The sequence below is a fragment of the Equus caballus genome, chromosome 6, assembly GCF_041296265.1.
Source record: "Equus caballus isolate H_3958 breed thoroughbred chromosome 6, TB-T2T, whole genome shotgun sequence".
In the NCBI taxonomy this organism is placed as follows: Eukaryota; Metazoa; Chordata; class Mammalia; order Perissodactyla; family Equidae; genus Equus; species Equus caballus.
The window spans coordinates 65,647,646-65,671,428 of record NC_091689.1 but is presented as its reverse complement, the minus strand read 5'-3'; the positions used below and the strand labels follow the sequence as shown (position 1 = coordinate 65,671,428).

Below are 23,783 nucleotides of genomic sequence, written 5' to 3'. Positions count from 1 at the left end.
CTTTATTTTTATTCTCTAAACTACACAGATAATTTTTACAATCCTCTGTAGGTATAAGAGATCTCACAAAAAAGAAGTGGGGAGAATAATTTCACCAATGACTGTTGGCCACTTGGAAATTATTTCTAATTCATGGTATCCCAAAACTTCTAGGCCTGGACTCTCTAAATGGGACCAACTTGGGATCACCAGATATCACATGAGATTAATTATGGTTTCAGCTCCAAGACTTCATCCTAATGGATTTTGAATGGCAGAACACCATCTGTCTTCATATAAAAATGCGGGGAATTTCTTACATTAAATAGCAAATCAAATGGAAAAAGTCACTAACATTGAACCATAGCACACCCTGATAATATATAATACCAGCCCCCTCCAAGCCCCCACCCACCCCAACTCCAGCAAGCACACTCTTTCCCTCACATAAGTTCAAAATGGAAATAAAATGAATATTTTTTTTTTTTTGCCTCTTATTCTAGGCACATTTCAATCCTACTTCTTGATTAACCTTGAAAATAAGAAATGGACTATCTTGAGGCAGGCCGAATAATATTCTTCCTTTTACAAAATCAAAATCTGAAATTCTAAGGTATTTTCATGTTCCTTAACGGATGGGGAAGCCTTATTCCATAATTAGCTGTTTCCATCAACTCTGGCTATGTCAGTAGAAGTGTATTCAAAACAGAGGCGTCCTGTGAGCAAAAGGAAAAGATGGGTTAGTGGGACTAATGAGTTCTGGATGAAAGGATCTGTTCTTTGGAAACAATTCAACCCCCATGTAGCAGATTTTTATTTGTTAGGGGGTGACTCATAATGTAAAGAGTCAAGATTTCATTTCTAACCTTCCAGTTTACTTTTAACCTCCACATATACTTATGTAGAAGATGAGACCATGTGTGAGGAACTGAAATTTAGCTCTGCTTTTATATAACTCATGTTGGAGGTTATGATTTAATATTTTGATATCGTCTTTCTCCGCCAAATTGGGTCACTTCTCAATGACGAACGTAACATGTGTTCTTTAACACTCAGTAAAATAATTCAGAATTTAAACTGAACAAAGATACTGTGATTGTCTTTTACAAAGGAAGTTGGTGGTTTTATTTAAAATGAGATGAGCATTAAATCTCGCTCCACTCTATGTGCATCTCCCTGGTGATGGTAATCAATGGAACAATATTTTAAAGCTCTACCATTTAGTCAGCTCCTCAAGGATGGAAATAAACTGTGGGAAATGAGCAGCTTATGGGAGTCATAAGCTGGGGAGACCAAAGCCACTTGGTTTAGGCTCCTAGCTACAAAGGGATTCAAATTTAGAATTTGACATTGTGCTGGAAAGAGAATATACATTCACACATACGCACACACATTCACAGAAGTGCAGTGGCAGGACGGAAAAAATATATTTTTCATACAACTTAAAAGCTTTTGTCACATTACTTATTTTCATTACAAGTCGTGTACTATACATTAAAATTTAAATTATCCTCTGAGTAACTTTTTGTTAAAAACAATTTGTTCAACATAAACATTTAAATCACTTCCTTAAAAAATCAAAGTGGACTTTGCTTCTTAACTTCTGAGAGGCCCTGCCCAGAAAATCCTTTTAGTCTGGTCTACCCACCAAAAACTGGTTTTTTGGGGCAAGTCATTTAACACATCTGAGACTGTTTCTTTAGAATAGAAGTAAATTCCTGCAAACCTCATTTATTTGTGTTAGGAATCAAATAAAATCACGTATTTGAAATCTGCTTGAAAACCAAAGTTTAGTGATGCTAAGGAACCAGTCCAGCAAGAGTCCATTGCTGATGAGCCACTGCAGATGCCCAAGGTGTTGGTCAAGAAAAGGCACTGAGTTAAACGCCTTTGAATTTTTGTAATTAAAAAAAGAGTTAAACTTTTAATTTCGAAATAATTTCAGACTTGCAAAAATAATGCAAAGAATTCCCATATACTCTTCAGATTCCCCAAATGGCAATGTCTTATTTAACCCGGGTATAATTATCAAGAGCAGGAAATTCACACTAACGTAGTATCATTATCTAATTTATAGACCTTATTCAAATTTTGCCCATTGTCCCCCTGATGCTCTTTGGCTGGTACAGGATCACATGCTACGTTTAGTGGCCATTATGTGTCCTCAGTTGCCACTGAACTCTAAGTTCCTCAGCCTTGCTTTGTCTTTGAGACTTGTGAAGGGTACTGGGCAGTTACTGTATAGAATGTCTCCCAGTTTAAATTTGTCTGATATTCTCTCATGACCAAATTCAGGTTATGCACGTTAGTCAAAAACACCACAGCACTGATGCTATGTCCTTCTCAGTGCTAAACGCCTTCACTTTTCAATTTTATTGTGTCTGGTACTTTTTACTGCTTCATGAAGATCCTACCCTTCAGGATTCCAAAGATTTCCAAATTATGGGATTTCCAAATTCCAAAGATTTATGAGATCCTCTCTAAGGCTATAAGTTCCAATACTGGAAAGCTTTGAGGACCATGTCATCTTTTTGTCCCTAAATCTCAGCACAGTGCCTGAAATGTAGTACGTGTTCAGGGTTTGTTGAAAGAATGAATTATACTCCATTGCATTTCATTACTCCTGGCCATTCAAAAGAGAATCCAAAAGAACTGTGAAATCAGAACTTCCAGATTCACCTTCCTGGGTGGCTGGGAATGATGGAATTCCCACAATAGGGAATATGCAATTCCCCACTGTACCTACTGTACAAATAAGTAGGCCTACTCTCTACCATTACTTCATTTTTACCAGTTTTCTTACACAGAAGAAAAAAATACACTTGATTGTCTGCTGTGAAAAAGGCATTGTGTGGAATGGGATTTGGCAGTCAGAAGGAGCTTCCTAGAATGACAAGTAGAAATTGTTCCATAGGTTTGTGCTAATACATCACAATGGAAACCAAATCCTGCTTCTTACCACTGACACATTCCTGTAAGATGCTGACTCACATAATAGATGGAATGGAAATACTAATTGGCACTGTTAAGAAAAATACCATTCATACACATCTATAGTACTATACACAGATTATGAAGAAGCTTTTGTTCCATAGAGATTAAAAGTATTCTATTATTTTACAGTATTAAGAGTTTAATCTAGGTGGAGGATATATTTAAAAGGTTAAAATTTAGTACCTGCCCTCAAGAAGCTTATAATTTTGTACGTGTTTGTGTATATGTAAGTGCACGGATATATAAGCCAAATACAGAATGGAATTAGACCTAGAAGGAGGTACAAGTTTATGTTGCAAGCATACAGATTGAAGGTCACTTAATTCTGTTTTGGGGGAGGGAGCAACATTTGAGAGCATTTTCTTGGATGGCTATTTCAGGCTAAGAGAACACCGAGAACAGGAAGCCAAACAAATGCATTAAGTAAAATCCTAAGCTGTCATTAAAAATGTCATTTAGTTGCTGAATCAATGAAAACATATCAGAGCCAGGTATTAGAAAATGCCTCTCTTGATACGAATCTGATCAGTAAAACCGAACTTTTTCAAAACAAATTTTACCTTCTCACGTATGAAACAAAATGCACGCTCAATTGACAGAACACCTATCTGACCAGAAACTAGCTGGATGCCTAGATCATCATTCACCATCCAGAAATGCAGATTAACTGGAAAACTCAAAATAAGGATGAGGTTTAGATTCACTGATATTTCATGGAATTCCCTCAAGATTTATTTATCCATGAATCCTTACTACACTTGGAAAAGGCAGGAAAGAGCATCTGTCCATGACCACCTTTCCTGAGTTGTCAATCCAAACAGCCAAACAAGCCCTGAAGAAGAGCAGGTATTTTAGCCTGATTGGTCTTAACTGAAGGTAGAAAAATACCTTGCTCAAAACAGGGGTAAAGAGCTGGTATTGAGCTATAAGAGCCTAAAAATGTCATTTTCCAAATTTCCATCTGTTCTCTCAGACAGGACTTGTCAACAGACCCTTCACATCAATACTATTTGTGAAGGTACTCAACTGCGGACTCCAACACATGCCTTCATATTCTGGAAGAATCACACCTGTGATAACCCAGTTTTCCCATGACCTCAGCCTCAGACACCATGGGAGAGGAGGAGAATTTGAAATTTGATTTAACGTCAGGATTTCTAAGTGGGTCTACCTATGGGGAGAAAAATGAAGGAAATCACATGGATACCTAGACAAGTACGGAGATACTTTGCATCCACTAATACATTGGCATCCTGTTTTTACACGACAAAAAGAAATGATGTTTAATGTTTCTTCCTACTGTAAGAGGGTTGTGCTGGTGGCACCTCCACTCTTCTTTTTTGTTTATTGAAAAGTGCAATATCTTTGGCGAGTGAGTGTGGCTTGGATGAAGGAAGTTCAAGGGGCTTTCTAAGTTATATTCCAAGGAAGTTCTTATTTTCTTGGAGCTCCATCCGGTTGGTGCATTTGAAGCACAGCTTTACGTGGTATTGCCCCATTATCTAATCTAAAGTCAGAGGGTTTGGGATTTTTAACTTGATGTGTGGAACAGAGAGGTTGAAAGCACTTAACTCTTGCTCAATCCCCACATTGCCCTGCTGCCTGGGTAGCTGTCTGGCCCCTTTCCATAAAGATCCTTTTTTCAATCCTTATAGCTCTTCAGTAGAAATTCGTTGCATCATTATTTGTGAAGCTGGAGAGTCACAGCTCCAGCTATTTGACAGGTCTGCCGAAGCGAAGGCTTCGATCCCCATCACCTAGAGAATCTCAAAAGCAAGTTGTTCTCCCATCACTTTCTCTTCTTTCTGCCCCACCTGTCAATGCAATGCTTAGAGGAGAGCACTCCTTTTCAGATGGAGGGGCACTATCTATTTGGTTCATTAATGAGCTATTTGAGGCAGAAATAAGAGGATATAATTTCTTTCCTCAGCACCTACTTGGATGTTGTATGAACTGAATGTTTGTGTCCCCCAAAATTCACATGATGAAATCTAATCCCCAATGTGATGATATTAGGAAGTGAGGCCTTTGGGAGGTAATTAGCTCCTGAGGGTGGAGCCCTCATGAATGGGATTAGTGTCCTTATCAGAAGAGGGCAGACAGCAAGCTCACTACCTTTCTGCTGCGTGAGGATATGAGAAGTGAGTAGACTTAACCAGGAGAGCACCCTCTCCAGAACCAACCATGCTGGCACCCTGACTTTCAGCCTCCATAACTGTGAGAAATAAATTTCTGTTGTTGATAAAAAATTAAATTTAATTTAAATTTAAAAATGAGTTTTATAAATGTGGAAAATGCTTATGTAATGTTTAGTTTAAAAAGTAGGATGAGGGGCCAGTCCCAGTGGCCTACTGGTTAAGTTTGGTGCTCTCCACTTCAGCGGCCTGGGTTTGGTTCCTGGGTGTGGACCTACACCACTCATCGGCGGCAATGCAGTGGCAGCATCCCACATACAAAATAGAGGAAGACTGGCAACAGATGTGAGCTCAGAGCAACATGAGCAAAAAACCAAAAAAAGTAGGATGAAAGACACAGAGACTAAGTACAAACAAGAAACAAAGATAATGTCTTTTCAGTGGAGAAAAAAACTAGAAAGAAACATAGTAAAATGTTTCCAGGTGTTTTATCTGAGTGGCCAATCAAAGGATTATTTTCCTTTCTACTTTTCTGTATTGTTCCAAAATTTTGTAAGTATCATGTTTTGCTTTTGTAAGACATACAAGTTAGAAAGAAAAAAGACTATAAATGGACTATTAGGGAATAGCAAATACATCAGTATGGCTGGACATAGTGTGAAACATCAGGAAACGAAGCTGGAAAAGTAGATTGCACTAGTTCATGAAGGGCCCTGCCTGTCCCACTGAGGAGCCGAGCTTCTGTCCAGGTAGCAGGGAGCTCCTATAGTTCCCCAGCACTGCATCTCAGCCTTCATCTCTTGAACCAATCCTCCCTAAGGTGAGGGGTACATTCACATTGTTCTCTGTACTAGCAGATGAGTCCTGGAACTGGTCTTCCTATTAAGAGCTACAACTTTCATCCTCATGCATTCCACCTTTGTCCAACCTGAATGGCTGGCCTTTTACCTGAGTTCCTATCTATTTCCATAGTGAAGACTGTACTCAGAGCCATACTGTGAGCTCTTTTCAGCTTGGCTTGGAAAATAAGGTTTGCTGCTAAGAATGGACAGGGAAAGCTAAAATCCATTTCACAGGGGGATTAGAGTCCCACCAGCAGACCAACCATAGCATACCTCAGATACAATATTGAAACATCACAGCAGCATCTACCTCTCCTACCTAGACTGTAGGGAGGAAATTTTATTCTCTTGGCCTTGACTTCAAAAATAGCAAGATGTCTAAGAGGGAAGTCCTGAGGATGGTTCTTAAGATGAAACCAGGTTACGAGAGGAAGGCTCGGATACGGTTTGAAAGGAACCCAGGTGGAAAACGTTGGAACAAAGTATAACGGTCTCAAACTTTAAAAACTAAAATGTACTTAATTTTAATTAATGTTAATTTTTCTTAATTAATTAATTTCTTAAGAGTTTTCTTAATTTATGTGAGTTCCAAATAACCTCATTTTATTGCACTTTGCCTTACTGAGCTTCACAGATATTGCGTTTTTTACAAGACCCTCCACCAGCAAAAAGATTATGGCTTGCTGAAGGCTTAGATGATGGTTAGCATTTTGTAGCAATAGAGTATTTTTAAATTAAGGTATGTACATTGTTTTTTTAGGCATAATGCTATTGCACACTTAATAGACTACAGTATAAACATAACTTTTATATGCACTAGGAAACCAAAAAAGTTGTGACTTGCTTTATTGTGCTATGAGCTTTATTGCGGTGGTCTGGAACCAAACCTGCAATATCTCCAAGGTATGCCTGTAGTAAAGGAGAAACCAGACACTCCTAGATTCCAGAGACATAGAGCTTTGCTGGCATGTGATTTGTCCATCACATCCAGCTATTGCTGGAGAACCGAAACAGAGAAAATAGATGGCTTTACTTGCCCAAAGCCAGTCACTGGCCAGGGAAATATGCAGGTCAAATGAATAAAGTGATGCTTATTAATAAAATGCTATATCACAGGGGACAGGCTGCACAGGAAAGCAAGAGACACCAGAAGTTGCTGAAAAAAAGACCAGGGAGGTGGCTGGAATGTTTGTGTAACAGGGAGAGTCATAAAAATATGAGACCATGGTCAGCTGGGAGAAGTTCAGACTTGGGGATTCCAGCTGATTCACGGGTTTACGTAACAGGTGCCTAAGAGGGGTGCTGCAGTAAAATGAAGACAGGGTATGTTGGAAAAAGAGAAGACAGACCAGAGTTACCCAGGATGACATCAGGGGATGGTCAGGAGAGGAAAACGTCTACGAATACAAGGGGGCAACATCCTGGAGGTAGGGAATGATTAAAATAAGGATATAAGAGGGTAAAATAAACAGAAAACCTAAATGAAGGTAATTAATGAGGACCATGGGGAATAATGTCTGGAGATGGCAATGAGGTTCAAGTAAATGCCAACTTTACTTTCTAGTTCTGAAATACACAACAGAGTGATTAGCCTCCACAACGCCCCTATGGTCAATTTCTTCAAATTTGGGCTGACCACATTACAAAGAACCTGAGAATTACTGAAGCAAAAAAGAAGATCTTTTTTTTTTCTTATCAAACTGATTAATCCTGATAAATTGTTATACTGGCAAAGGAGCCTTGGAGAAGGGAAAGAAGCAAGAACAGAGATGCTCTCATAGTTTCATACATTTCTGGTGGGAATGACAATTGGCATAACCTTTCTAAAAGGCAATTTGGAAAATTATATCAAGGGTACAAAGATACTTTATATCCTTTGATCCAGCAATTCTATTTCTTTGAAATTATCCTAAAATTATTAAAGATGTACAGAAAGACTTTTGTACTAGAAATTCATGACAATATTTCAGCAGCATAAACCTGAAAACCACCTAAGGTATCAACAAACAACGGAACAACTAAAATTAAGAGTGCAATCACATGATGGACTACTATGCAGCCTTTAAATAGAGTATTTTCAAATTACTTATGAAATAGTAACTGCTATACGAAATATTAACTTTCGTATGTTTTTTTGTTTTTATTATTATTTTAAAATATAGTATATTAATAGAAGATTTGAGGTACAATAAGGTCAACAAATCAGGAGATGACTGCCAACAAAGAGACTGTTATGTATAGTTCCCAAGAGGAGGGGGCATGGCATGCCCTGGGGGGCCACATGGGGAAGCACCAGAGTCAGTCTGGAGGCAGAAGGAGAGGGGGGATCTGCAGGCAAGAGCCTTTATCGTGGTGTCTGTGGGAAGGAATGGGCAAGGCAGGCTAAGCAGTCTTCGGGTTGGCTAGTTTAAATAATTTCAGCAGGCTGTGGGGCACAGAGCCATCACTAGTTGTCTGGTACATGGCCCTGGGATGATGAAGACAGGTGGATAATAGCCTGGAGCGTGAGACCCCAATAACAGAGGTGGTTAGGGTGTGGGCTCTGGATTGGTTGTTTGTACACGAAAAATGCACTCACAGGCAAGTTATTTACCATCTCTAGCAATGGGCTCATCCTCGGAGGAGCAGGCCCTCCAGAATCAGCAGGACCCCAGATGTCAAAGCATCAGAATACAGTAAATAAAAGACATGGTTAAGACTTTTATATTTTTGTTAATTCAAAATTATTTAAAAATAAAAACTGTCAAATTTTCTACAACTAACAGGCATTACTTTTTTAATTCAGAAAAAATAAATATACCAAAAAAAGCTTTGTGATGCTCACAAGCCTTAGGCATTTCTTTGAAAGGATAAATTTGTACCACCATTTGACCGGTCATGAACACAGCCCTTCTTATATTGATTTCTAAACCCAAAGAACAATTATGGACTGCTGATGCCACGAACGTAGCGTGGCTGAAGATACGAGACCACGCTGAGCCGCTTTCATGGAAGATTTTAACGTTTTCCTGAAGAGAAGGGACAGATGGTTTCTAATCAAATGCACAGGATCCCAGACTGACCCTTGTCCTAAAGTGTGTATGAAACAGAGGTCTGTTGGCAAAAGTATTGAAGGAACTTAAGAAAAAACTTTCCACAAGAGTGACCTGCCTATAGAAGATCCCCTTTGTTGGGGAGCGGGAGGCATAACCCTACTGATTTCAGAAAGTGGCAGCCACCTGGCTTTGATCGCCTCTCTATGCCACACTGGATGACTGACTGGAAGCATTAGTTAGGTGCCAGGTTTAATGCTTTGGAAAGAACTGTGGCACCAGAGTCCATAACGTCGGGATCCTGGATCAAGCTGAAGCCCCTGCTGCAGTAACACGGTACCACGCACGGGCAGCCCACCACCGCCGCTGACCACGGGACTGGCCGTGAGAATGGCAATGACGTGGCACGAGGCAGAGCAAGAACACTTTTGTCCAAGCCTCCCTCAACTCATTGCATGGTTCCAGGTAAGCTGTTTGCCTTCTTTGTGGTTTCCTCCTTTGTAAAATACAGGTTATGACACAGACTAGAATTACCTCACAGAGCTCTTATAAGAAAAAAAAATGAGACAAATGTTGAAGCTTTTTGGCATCTACGAAGTTTTGTTGGACAGATACTAGGTAGTACGTTAGTTACCTATGTGAATTGAGTATAGTGGGCTCACAGCCAGGTATAAGATTCAGACAGACACCAATATACATCCACCTCCACCTTCAGGCGAGTGGTCACATTGAACGATGACGTAACTGTTAAAGACAATTGAGGTCCGAGGCAAATAAGGGGCAGGCTGGCTACAGAGCTAGATTAAATCTGAAATACACGGCCAGACCATTCATATTTCCACATGAAAATCCTTATCTAGTTAGTGAAAAATAAATTTCTCCCACTCCTCCTAAAGAAGGTACTGTGAGCCATCAATCAATAATCAGACACATAGTTCAAAAATGTAATCATTGCTGTGAACGAAAAGCAGTGTGCTACGACACTATTCAACATGCAAACCACTAACTCTGATGATTGTACAACAGATTTAATTACTTCATTCCATTGCTTGAAATCCAACTGTGGCTTGCTACTAAACTTAAGATGACATGAAATACAAGGTCTTGCACAGCACAGCACAGCCTGTCCACTAGCCTCATCCCGTGGCTCTCTTATAACTCAGCAACAGCCCCGGGCGCTCAGCAATGCTCCTCAACCACATCGCCTTCTCACGGCTCTACTTCTCCGGGCATGCTAATCCCTCACCTGGGATGTCCTGTTCCCAAATCCCAAACATCAACTTACCTGCCAAAACATAGGTCAGATCTTATCTCCTATAAGAAGCCTTGTCTGACCACTGCCCCCAAAACCTGCCACCCTACTGGGGTTCCTTCTACATGTTACAGTAGCACTGTGTGATTGATGCCATTGCTGAGCTCATCCCACTCCGCTGTTATTATCTCTTTACTGGTCAGTCTCCCTCACCAAACACAGCTCCTCGAGGGCAGGGACCATGTTTTCGTTTCTAGTTGAACACAATCCCTGACATATCGCCCACACTCAATAATTTAGGAAATGATGGATTATCCGATAGCTAGTGTTAGGGCAATTCCTTAACTATTCAGAAAATATAGATCTCTATTTCCCCCTACTTACCAAAGTAAATTTGTGATGGATGAATGAGTTCAATAGAGGGAAACAAAATCACAAAAGTATAAGAAAAAAATCTGCATGTGAATATTTACATAATCATAAAGTGAAAACTTTTGCAGTATGATGCCAAAAGTAAAAATCGCAAAAGAAATAACCATGTAAAAAAGTTAAAATTTCTGTATATAAAAAACCACCATAAAATTAAGATACAGAAAAAAAAAAACTGGAGAAAAGTTCCCCCATGCCCTTTGCAGTCCATTCCATCTTCAACTTCCAACCCCAGACGAACAGTGACCTGCTTTTTGTTACCTATGTTTTTGCACATTCTAGATTTTATATAGTAAATAGAATCATATGACATATGCCCTTTTGACTCTGGCTTCTTTCCCTCATGATGATTTTGAGAGTCATCCATGTTGTTGCAGGTGTCAGTAGTTTTTCCGTTTTATTGCTTAGTGGTATTCCATTGGATGGGTATATTATATAGTGTTTATCCACTTAATTGATTCGTTGATGGCCATTTGGCTTCCCTCCAATTTTTGGCTATTGTAAATAAGGCTGCTACAAATATTCATGCATAAGTCTTTGTATAGACAAATGTTTTCATTTATCTTGGGGAAACAGTTAGATGTAGAATGATTGGGCTGTAAAGTAGGTATATGTTTAACTTTTTGAAAAACTGCCAAATTGCATCCTTAAGTGATTGTCATTTCACATTTCCACCAGCAGTATAAGAGAGTTCCAGCTGCTTCACATTCTCAACAACAATTGACATTGTCAGCCTTTTCAATTTTATTCATTCTAATGAATGTCATGTTATCTTATTGCAATCCATGTAATTTTAAGACATTTCAATTATTTGAAAAGTTTACTTCTTGGAAGGCCAAAAAAACTCTGTAATTTCTACCCATCAAGCCTCCATCTGATAAATTTTCAATTGAGTTGCAAGTATTTGCATACTTACTGTTGTGCAAAGCACTGTTAGAAACTAACGAGGCTGCAAAGATGAGTATAACACGGCATTTGCTCTCAAAGAGTTCAGTCAGATAAATACAGAAATAAGCCAACTACAAGGTAGAATGGACAGTGTCTTTGGAGAAGTCTGGATCCCAACACTCCATAATGGCTTCATGAAGGAGGTGGCATCTGAGATAGTCTATATAGTGTACAACTCCTCAAACTTTTGTTGACAACCATAACATCCCGCACTTTTGTCCTAAAGTCTCTCTCCTAAACCAAACCATGTGATTCTATCAGACATGATTCATAGGACGCCTTGTCACCAGCCTGGTTGCTCTCTTCTGGACATACTTTTGCTAAAAATCCTTTGATGTGTGGTGTGACTTGAATACAACACCCAGGAGTTGTCTAGTCCGCAGAAAAGAGAGTGGAACTTTTATTGATAATATTGTGAATATTAAACTTTCATTATTTATTAGACTGCATTGGCTTTTCTTTTACATATTTGCCTTTCTCTTTACACTAGTGATTCACTCATTTATATAATTTAGAGCCGTAACGGGCATTACAGATGGTCTAATATAACTCCTTTTTCCAAGAAAGAAAGAGAGCCACCGTTGATTAAGTTCTCTGTCCTTTATCATACGGCCAGACACTGATGGAGGAGGGACTCCTGTGGAAGTCTCCTCACTTCCAGAACGCCCTTCCCTCGAGTAAACCCAACTCTGTCTTTTCTACAGGCTGTTATTAAGCCACGTCTTTACCATCTCATACATCAGCATTTTTTTTATGCTTAGGTACTGGTCGTTTTTTCTGTTGTTAAGTTTCGTCTTCTTTGGTATCACCCTATCTGCATCTTTTTGGATTCAGATGATATCTAACAGATTGACTAAGCTTCATCAAAACATGCCATCTGCAAAAGCGACCAGCATGACATTTACAGTTTCAAACCAAGTGACTGGCTGGCATGTTGAACAAAAAAGCCAAAGAGAAAAGAGCAGGGAATGTACTCACTGTGGCCAAATACGGTGTAGGCAGAGTGAGAGCCCGAGTAAAAGGTGGACACTAGGGAAGAGATATGAATGGTTAGAACCGACTTGGACAATCAGTAGAGAGGAGAATTGAACTAGGTTGGCTGGGGAAAGCAGACTGGGAGTAAGACTGCGAACAACGCAAGGTGTCAGAGAACCTCAGGGATTCAGTTGTGCCAGCTGCAAGGACTATGTTGGGCCCCATGGCTTCAAATGAAGCAGAGGAGATCTGGTTATCTATATGACACATCCCTCCGACTAGTAAGGAGGGGCCGGGGATTTCCCAGGCTTGCTCAGTGCAAAGGCATATATAATCCAGAGGATGTATGAGGTGAGATTGGATTTGCTTATATTGCTCCCACTGGACTATCTACTAAAGATGGCCTTCAAACGAGCAGGTGCCCTGGATCTCTTGCATAGCATATACTAAGGGTCTCCATATCTGGCCATGACGGCATAACATTCAGGGTTGAACATAAACCAATTGTATGGGTGTAAATGGGAGAAGCTGGATACAGAGAGGTATGAAGTTTATGACTTCTAAACCTTAGAATGACCTCAAAAACCAGTTCTCCAGTTTGCAGCACAACCAGGTAGAAAGGACATAGTAGGAAAAGAGCTAGCCTATTCCCCTATTGGGATAGTCACCTGGTGAGTGGAACTTGTCAGCTGCAGTCCTCTGATGTCCTCCATATTGTTCCATCAGCACATATTCATCAAGCAACTATGAAGCAGACACTGTGCTACAGGGGCTGGGAAGATGATGGTGACCAAAGAGACTGCTCCTTCAAGGAACTTAAAATCCAATATATCCTCCTGTGTATCCTGGAGTTCTACTAGGCATTAACTAAAGGATGGAGCGCTGCTGGCAGTGCAGAGAAATGGAGGGAAAGGACAAAATTATTGGGAAATGGATCATTTGTGCATATCAGTGAATAAAATCTAGTACATAATCTTGAGGAGTTGAGGTACAAGGTCCACTTATGTGCCTGTGTGACGTTCAATGCCAAAGATGTTATTCCTATAGACTATAACAGTTCCCAGGTTCATTCATTTGTTCACACATTGTTTCTCATTTGATGGAGTGGGGAAGTGGAAGATTTTCTTGGCTAAGTTTTTATTTATTACTTGATTCAATTATAATTAAGTATTGCCTTTAAAGTATGTGTTTTGATCTGGAAAAAAACAAACTAGTTTTGCTCTTAAAGATAAAAATGACTATAAAATATTTGGAGAAAATCCTAAAAAGATGTCTGGTTTTTGGGGCTTGCCCCACGGCTGAGTGGGTAAGTTCCCGAGCTCCGGTTCAGCCGCCCAGGGTTGGGATCCTGGGCGCGGACATGGCACCGCTCATCAGGCCATGCTGAGGCAGCATCCCACATGCCACAGCTAGAAGGACACACAACTAAAATATACAACTATGTACTGGGGGGACTTGGGGGAAAAAAGCAAGATAAAAAAAAGATTGGCAACAGTTGTTAGCTCAGGTGCCAATCTTTAAAAAAAAAAAAGATATCTGGTTTTCTTAATTTGCAACAAAAGATTAACAGGAGGGAAAAGGAATAAAAGAAATTATCTTGTCCAATACCCTCACTTTATAGCTAAGGAAACTGAGGCTCAGAGTGTGAAATAAGATGCCCAGCTGTGTATTACATTGCAGTTTAAATAAAGGAAAAAGAAATAGAACTTAAACACAACAGCCTTTTTGGAGAAACAGTTCGCATGCGTGGCCCAATCTCACTTATTACGGTAACCCAAAAATAACAAAACACACTTGGAATGAATTTCGACGCCACTGGAGAGGCCAGTCCTCCATCCCACTAGCTTTCAGCAGGCAAGGGAGGCAGCGCTTTTTGGGGAGGGAGCTGTAGTATTGCACTGATATACTGAGGAAAGCTATAAACACAGTGTGTCTGGATTTCAGTAGGACATTTTTCCAAAAAGAGAGAGTGGTGAGCTACTTTAAGACTTCATTATAGCCCTGAGAAAAAAATAAAGATGGATGAGTAGATATTTTCAAGCAGGAATATCATTTAGGAAGCCAACTGCTGCAGTGAACTGGAATGACCAGGAAAGTGACAAAAATGGGGATTAAGACCCTATTCTAGTAAGACCACAGCTGCTGCTGCTGTCACCCACCCCCTACTACCACCATTACCAAAATTAAATAATCTTTTACTGAATCCTTACATACCAGGCACTATCGCCTTTACCTTCCTTATTTTACACAATCCTCACAACAACCCAGTGGTGGTGATTTAGTGGATGAGGAAACAGGTTCAGAGCAATGAAGTAACTTGCTGGGATGGTCTATTCGCTGTGTCAGCTTGGCGGGGTTACTGTCCTCAGTTCCTCAGTCAAACACTAAGTGTTGCTGTGAAGGTATTTTGTCGATGTGATTAAAGTCGATAAGCAGTTGGCCTTAATAACAGACATTATCCTAGATAATCTCCCGATTTAATCAGTTGAAAGGCCTTCAAAACAGAGCTGAGGCTTCCCTGAAGAAGAAATGCCACCGCCACAGCTGTTTCAGCCTCTGTCAGAGAGTTCCCGCCTGCCTTTCCGGAAGGCCTGCCCTACAGATTCCAGTCTTGCCTAGCCTGGCCCCACTAGCCACTTCCTTGAAATAAATCTCTTAATATACATATCTCCTACTGGTTCTGCTCCTCTGGTTGGACCCTGACTGATACATATGCGAAACATCACACAATTATTAGGTGAAAGAGCTCAGACTCTCTCAAAGCCAAAAGTAGGCCAGTATTCCACACTCCCTCCCAACAGAAGAAGTTCAGTTTTAGACATCAGCACTTCACAGGAATGGCACCACGTTCAAATGTCTGGCAGGCACTGGAGGAAAGGTTAAAAGGATGAAAGCTCTGGAGGCCAGTCTGCCTGGGTTCCTATCCTGGTTCTGCTACTTTTTATGCAATCTTTACCTTGAGCAATGTCCTTGAATCCTCTGTGTCTCAATTTCCTCATCTGAGACATGGAATAATAAAGTACCTACCTTACAGAGTTGCTTAGGATTGGATGAATTATCCCAGTAAAGCAGTTAGACACCTAGCAGATAGTAAATACTCAATAAAGGTTAAGAATTTTAACAATTTAGCAGAAACAAACGGTGACGATGATCCATGCCAAGCTTTTGAAACGGGGCAAAGGGGCAGCAGAAACACCCATGATGACTATAAGGAAATCAGAGTCATAGGAAACCACTCAGTTGTGATGCAGAATATAATCAGAGTGATATCAGCACTGAAGAATGCTTCTCTGACTATGATTATTCCAGAAAAGGCCAACATTTCATAGGCATTATAACCTAATCCGGGGATGGGCAAAAGCAAGAAACAGCACTTCATCAGAATTTCAGTTCCACATCGAAACAGAAAAGTCCCCTAACTTGTTCCAGGCCTCATTGGTCCTCACGCATAAGAAGAATGCCAGGGTTTAGCATTTTCAGCATCAGCAGGTTTTTCCAAAAGGCCCCAAAATGTATTTAGACTTGGATGGTCTATACCCACATCATTGTCACCTATTGGAAAATACAATTCTTGCAATTTATGAGTAAACAGAAGACACAGTGGAGGCTACTATCGTGATTAATATCAGTCAGGCCTGATTGGATCTGCCAAATTCAACACAGACCCTCTAAAAGATACAGTAGTTCCTGACGGCTAAGGCATCAACAAAATGAGACACCTTCAGTTTAACTTTGAGGAAAAACATTCATCAGTGTTCACAAAAATATTTGTGTATCTTTTCACTGAATGGCAATTATTGTGGAAATAAGAAAGATCCTTTAAAAAGGGGTGAGGGGAAGCACTGACTCTGCAACAGGCAATGTTAAATTTCTGCAAACTGAAACATCATATGAGTTTTAGAATAAAACACAAAGTGACATTTATGACTTTAATACTATCTCATAACATGTCATAGTTACAATGATGACCAGAATCTAAGCTGCTTTGAGGCTCTTCCTAGACAAAGAGCTAATAAAAAATTATTCTTAAACCCCTTGATAAATAATTTGTCCCAGATGCCTTCTAAAATTTGAGGTATGACTTTGAACATCCCTCTAAAAGCAGGCTGCTTTGCTTATGACCACATGTCCCAGAGGTAGCTATGATTACTGTTAAAAGGAACTGATACGCCAAAAAGTGCTAGTTGAACTCAAGTTGAAAACTAAAGAAAAGGAGAATTGTCCTAAAGTAGCCACTAGGACCAGGACGCATGGAAAATTGGATTTGGCCTCTCCTTTCCAGGTCAGTGTTGTTGCCTGGGTAACTCATTATAGAAGAGACCGCCTACCTAGAATGCAATATTGTTTGTCTCCACGGTAGTGTAAGCACAGTCTACCGTGGGTACCACGTAAGTCAGAGAGGAAATCCAGTTCTCCAACAAGGGAGCTGGTAAGAGAAACAAATGAAGAGCTGGAGATCATGTTCAATATCTCAACCAAAACTTTTCTCTACATTTTTAACAAAAGAATTATTAATCTTCACAATCTTTTATTCATTTAAACATCCATTGATATCTACTCTGTAAAGTGTTCAGTTTCAATTCTGTCTACCAGATACTGATCTTTTAAAATCTATATTTCTGTAAAACACATATCGCTTTGGTAGTATCTAGGCTCAACAACAATCTAGTCTTCCTATATTCTTCTCTGCTAAGAAGAAGATTAAGAGCTATTTGATGTATATAGAGCTTCTGCTTTCAAGTAACTTCTAAGCCAGAGATCCTTGGCACTGTATCTGAATGAAAACAAGAAGATCTTCTGATGTTATCACACATACATCTTTCCATGAATGCTCTTTTCACATTAGGAACATGTTCAGATGTGCAGGGCACTGGATTCCTTTTGGTTTATAAATCTTCACTAAGTGTTTGAATTGGAATTCAAGGCTGAAGGTATTTTTCCACTTTGTCACATGGAGCTGCATGGGAAGGGTCTGAGAGCATGCCTGGAGCATCTGTCTATGTCAAGGGTACATCAGTGATGGGGACACTGGACCAACACAGGTCACCATGCTGGACAGACACTGGAAGTCTAGATACCTGCTTCTAAACAGGCTGTAATGGGAATAAATTAAATAATAGCTGTGATGCTTTTCCTAAGAAAGAATGTGACATGGCTTTAAAGATATAAGCAGCTATTTTTTGAGAGAAGAAAAGAGGGTAAAAGAGAGAAATAATTGGCCCCGATGGACTTGGAGTGAAGGCCAGGACCTAACAGCCCTTCACCTGGCGGGACCCAGGACCTCTGCTTCTTTTCTTTCTGAGCAGAAATCTGCCACAATTAGCCTTTCAAGGTGATACAAAAACTCTCTTGCTGACCAGGGACCAAAAAGAGCATGCACGTATCCTCTCTTTGGAGAGCGGGCAGATCACCTGCCTGTAACTCAGGCCTTTTGTGTGAATGGTTATTGCTCATCACAGGTGTGGGAGGGGAAGCCCTCCACCACACCAGCAAGGTAACTTCAGCCGTCAATTCTTCCTGTTCCATTTTTCCCACAAACAGCCAACAAAATACTAACAGCAGTTCTGCCAAGCAAGTCACTGATGAGTTTCCATTTCTACGCCTACTCTCTGTCTCTTTTGCTGCCTCCCCAAGAGTTATCTATCCCTCAATACTAAAGTTGGTACCTTCTCTGAAAGCCTTTTGTGAGTCCTGCTCCCATGAAATAGATATAATTTCTACCAACTGGGTGGGGAGGCTCGCTCCCAGCAGACAACTATAGATTTTACTAGGTTCTATCTTGTATTACAAATAATTTGGCTGCTTCTCACCTATCCTAATACATTTTATAAGCTTCTTAACTCTTTTTCTTGCTTTATTCATTTCTCCATCTCTGTTTGCCTAGAACAATGTGAGTATGTATTTATTTAATGGATCCTTTATGAATGAACCAACCCTGTCCACACCTCAAATCAACCATCATTCATTTAAAATCAACAAACCTTTATTAAGCACTTACTAAGTGCAAGGAGTTGGAGATTGTAAAGATGAGTAAGAATCAACCCGGCTCTCCTAGGAATGTGCAACCCAAGGGTGCAGCTAAGAAACCTATCTAAGTAATGTGTGGCAAGCAGGCACAAGTGTGCACAAGAGGGCACACACAAAAACCGCAGCATGAAAATAAGAAGGGAGAATCATTTCCATTGATGCAGGGAGGTCAGCGGAAGGTTTTGTGAAGAGAAGGGGAAAAATCATCCGTTAAAGGTCAGATTTCACTAGACAGCTTGTAATCATCTCACTTAATTCCCACATAACTCACCAACTTAGGAATTTATTACTCCCATTTTATAGATAAGGAAATTGAGGCTCAGAAAAGTTAAATAACTTGGCTAAGGTCACACAGCTGGTAAATAATGAAACTGGCAATTACAGTCCCAGTGGCCTGGTTCCAGAGCTCACGCTCATTTTCCTGCACCAGATCTCTTCCTCCTTCTCCACAGGCAGATGACAATGTAATCACACCCGGGCTAAGGCTTCAAGATTACCTGGGAAGACTTCCACAGGCCTGTCTGGAGGGAGGGCAGGGGCATTCCGGAAGCAGCCAACAGCCTGAGCAAAGGCCTGGAGGTGGGAAAGTTCGAACCATCTGGGGAAAGGCAGATGCCCTCACATAACTGAGCATGGGACACATCAGACAAAGTGGAGACATGTGGAAGAGAAAGGCAGTGGATGATCTCCCCTTTCCCTGTGATATGCTTGGAACAAACAGTAAAGGGTATTTCTTAACTACTTAAAAAAATAAATGAAATATCTTAAGTAAGACATTTTAAATGTATTGGAAATTACTGTTTTATGGCAATAATCTTGACCTCCAATGATAAATATCCTCTAATGTAAACCATGTTGAGCGAAAGAATGATTCTCTGTACATTTCCTTTTCCTCCAGGCTTCTTTGTTTTTCTCTCTCTGTAAAGATATTATCTAGAGATTTAAATCGTAAAATTAAAGACTAGAGAAATGAAACACCAATAATTTACTTAGATAAACGACAAATTTCCTATCATGCCAACCAACATTTAAGTATTTTCAAATGAGAATTTTAATGTTATATAACCGGACTTATTTAAATATTTTAAGTTTAGAAACTGGGGTTGGCGTAAATGAGATATTATAGCCTAAAGTAATAGATTATAAATAATATATGTGAGGGACCAGTAAATGCGACGTTACCCAAGCAAGAAAAGAAAACAGGGTAGGGGCATGTTGATAGCTAAATGCTTTATAAATTATGTGTAAATAGCTAGAAATATTGCATGCTCCTACAGTGAACATCTTTCAACTGTGGTTCACTAAGAGCTTAAAATTGTAGGTTCTTCTAAGTTGTCACAGCCTCATAATACTGAGAAGGAGGGAGGCACCGGGCGAGGCAGGAGGGTCAAGAAGGGCCAGGATTTGGGGAGGAGCCACTTCAGTTAGCAGACTTGCAAAAGCCGGGACAGGAAATCACTGCCCCACAGAGCAGGCAGATGTCTCCTCTAGGGACCCGGCTCACTGAGTCCCTGATAATGCTGATGACAGTGCGGATGCTGACTAATGACCCAGATCCCAGGCCTCTGAGTAACTCAGCTGTCACAGTTGAAAACTGGAGATCTTCCACTAAATGGGACAAATGACAGTAGGGCTACCAGAATGAAATGTTATGACCTTATTTATGATTTCCTGAACATTACCTAAAAGGAGAACTTTTGAAAGGATGCTATCATCAACGTTCACAGCACAGAAAAAGAACATGCTTTTTAGAACCAAGGAGTCCTGCCACAAGGAAAAAGTTAAACTGAAATCGCTGTATTTACTAATATTTTGGCTTTCCCCATATACTGTAAACATTAAATTTCTTTTTTTTCCCCTGGAGTCAAACTTTGATGGGGTGGTTGTCCCTCCCCTCCCTTCTTCTTTCCCCCATTCTTTCCTCACCTCCAATTCCTCCTCCACCCTCCTTTTCCTCCACCCTCTCATTTTCCCTCCCCCTCCTCCTCCAGCTCCCCCTCCCTCACCTCATCCCCCTCTGTCCTCCCCTTGCTGTCATCCCTTTCTCCCCATCTCCTTCCCTCCCTCTCTCCTCCTTCCTTCCTCCTTTACTCTCTCTCCTCCTCTGTCTTTACTCCACCTTTCTTCTTTCTCCTCACTCCTTCTGCCCCCTCTTCTCTCTTTTCCCTTCTCCCCCTCCCCCCCCCCCCCCAAAACATATGAAAAGTCATTTTGGTCCATCCTGGTTTATCTTGGTAATGCATTTCTGGCTGAAACTGTGCCTAAGGATCCAGGCCAGGAACAGCAGCTTGCGCAAAGTGGATTGAGACACGACTTTTGATTTCAGAGTCACAAAAATGACTTTAAGCCACTATAATTGCAGCACGACACCTGCAAAGAGTTGGGTCTGATAACATCACAGATAAGAAAGCTGCCCCACAAACGCCTGGACCCAGGACCATCTCTGGCTGTCAGTCTTGGAAATGTGCAGCTCCTCCAAGATTGCCCTCTCCCTAACTCCAAGGATTCTGGAATCATCTACCAGGAAGACGCCCAGGCACTTGGCGGCTTGTTAATCTTGATGTTTACCAAAAGCCTGTCGAAAAAAGTAAGTGAGCAGGCAGTTTTGTTAGGCACCAGCTGATTCTTGGTGGCCATCTTCAAAACCAGCCCTAAAGTTGTTTTCAGCAGTGTAACAAAACCATGGGGGGGTTTTCTCCCCACCGCCAGTCTTAGATTTCTATTTTATCACAAAGGCCTTAATGTTAAACTACCTAGGACAAAGGAATCCGCAGGGTTTTGTATAAGGAAAACATAGCCCCGGATTCTGATTTAAAGACCTGTTTTTGTTTTGTTTTCCCCTCAATGGGTTGGGGGAACTTGTAACAATATATATTTTTTTCATCCTCTTTACACAGGGTGTCCGGAAGTGCGAACATTGCTCATGAGCGCCACCCAGTGAGACAGGGAAGAAAGGAAAACGGCACGGGCAGCAGCCTCAGATGTTAACCCCAGTTTTGTCACTCTCTGGCTGCGTAACCGTGGGCCGGCCTATGTTTTCTCATCTCATCTGTGAGATGGAGATAATGCCACCTACATCACAGGGCTACCACGAGACTAAGGATGAAATGCCTCGTATGTAATAGCACCTTGATAAATGCTGGCCCTCCCAGCCCCCACTGAAACTTTGCGACTCTTACCTAAGAAAGATTCATTCCCAACTTCACACTTGGTTTTCAGCTAAATCACAACAAACTGTTTGTGCAAAAGCTTGTCATAAATCCAAAAGACTTATCTGGTGAAAGCTGCTCTTGGAATTAGGTGGATTTTCATGTTTCTTTCTCTTTTTTAGTAAAGCCCAGGTATTCTTTCAATTTGGCCAATTTTAAGTTGTGCACGACAACACTTTCTTAAGGGACTAGACAAGATTTATTAATTTCACAAAGCAAACCGGAGCTGTAAATTATTAACTATATTAAGCTAATGTTTATGGAGCACTTACTATTGCCCAAGTACTGGGTTAAACACTTTAGATGTACTTAAATGTATTTATTTAGTGCTTACTCACACCTTTATATCATCCGGAAAGACTTCAAATATTCAAATGATAGAATTTTGGAAATCTCCCAGTGATCCAAATTCCCACACAGTATTAGATTTTCAAAAGCACCTCTTCTCATTGCTGGATTTCAGAGAAGAATCTAAACTCATCACCATATTCCAAAAGCGGAGATTGACTCAACTGCTTCTCTGAATTTCTCTCTGCCAGTCTTCCTTTAGCTGTTTCTAGGTTTCTTTTTACCTCCCGTTTGTCTTAAATAACAGATATTTTATAATCAGCCCATAATCGTGCGCAGTCCCAAGGAATGCTGTCAGTGAACACTAGAAAGAGGAAAACGACATAACGCTTCCACAAATTCACAAAAAACGTAAAACAAACTGATTCCACTGATGGCTTTCCTAAAGCTGTAATGGTAAAAGACAAGGGCCGCCTCCGGCTCACACAGGGCTGCTGCGGAGCAATCCGTCGCTTTCGAGAGTGAGAAACGTGGAGGACCTGCCTCCACGCGCTCACCTGCCCACCTGCCCGCCTCACAGGGGGCAATTTTTCAAGTGGGGAATGGAAGTGAGTAATTTCCAGTTCAGAGCGGATGGGCTCGCAGAACCAGAGTTCCTTCCATGGCTGATGACAACTGGTTTAAAAGAAAGATGAAATCTAAGAAGTCCACGCAGCAGTCAGTCCCTGCAGACAGCGAGGTGGGCGCCCGGGGCTCGGCAGAGGGAGGCTGCTCGCCACCACAGGGTGGATGGTTCCTCGCCAGCTCACTTTCGCCAAAACGTCCAGCCAGGGGCCAAGAAATGGGGCTTCAAGCCGGCGGTGATCCCGAGTGTCGCTCCCCACCTCCCGCTCCCGGGGAGGACCCGCGGGGCGCCGCGCCGCGCCGCGCCGCTCCTGTGCCCCAGAGCCCCTCCGAGGTGATGCCGGGCCCAAGGAGAGCCCCCTGCAAAGTGCGCCCACCTAGCGTCGCCGCGCAGGCCGCTCGGCCCCCAGTCCGGCCGGGGGCGGCCCCCGCGCCTCCGGCACCGCGCCCCCACCTGGAACCGCCAGCCCGCCCGCAGCCTCACCTCTCGCCGCAGCCTCCTCCGCCGCCGCCATCGCAGGAGCCACCCGGCCAGCTCTGCAGTCCCAGGGCGGGCAGCATGGAGAGCCCCGGGCCCGCCCTGCGCCGGCCCAGACGGCGGCCCGGGGCACCCGCGGGGCTCTGCCCGGGGCCACCGCAGCCCCTGGGCGCGCAGCCAGCGCCGCCTCGCCGCCCGGCCTGCCGGGTTACTGAGCATGCGGACTGCGGCCCGCCCGCCGGGTCTGCGCGCCGCGGGGCTCCGGCGGGAGAGAGGGACCGGGCGCCGGGTGGGGTCACCGCGGCACCGCCCCGCCGACCCCTGCAGCGAGGGGCAAAGGGCAGAAGCGGCCTAATTAAAACAGGTTTCCTCGATCACTCTAACATTCGTTGTCTGAGTGTCCCGAAGGTTGGAGTTGTGTCCTTCGGGGGGAAAAGGTGAAGGATGAATGGAGATCACTGCGTGGTGGGGGGAGCGGAGCGGGGGGCACCGGGGGCGGGAAGCGGGGAGCTGGAAGAGAGACTTCTCTGGTCCCTTCTCTTTTTCGCCTAGGGAAGGACCTAGCTGCAGA

The 23,783-nt window shown here is 42.0% G+C and overlaps 1 protein-coding gene across 4 annotated transcripts in view; it reads right to left on the bottom strand.

Annotated features, from left to right (window-relative positions):
* The window catches only part of ARNTL2 (aryl hydrocarbon receptor nuclear translocator like 2), a 72,080-nt gene extending 48,665 nt beyond the window's left edge, over window positions 1–23,415 (bottom strand). Inside the window, exons 1-3 of one of the 4 annotated variants that reach the window (XM_023643284.2) lie at window positions 23,219–23,397; window positions 13,255–13,468; window positions 12,590–12,640 (exon numbers count right to left, since the gene is read on the bottom strand). In XM_023643284.2, the coding sequence (XP_023499052.2) occupies window positions 12,590–12,640; window positions 13,255–13,309 (106 nt within the window). In that variant the 5' untranslated portion in view covers window positions 13,310–13,468; window positions 23,219–23,397. Of the gene's footprint in view, window positions 1–12,589; window positions 12,641–13,254; window positions 13,469–23,218 lie in introns of all 4 variants that reach the window. The other 3 variants (XM_023643285.2, XM_023643286.2, XM_070271103.1) reach the window with 3 other exon arrangements.
* Between the last annotated feature and the right edge of the window lie 368 nt (window positions 23,416–23,783).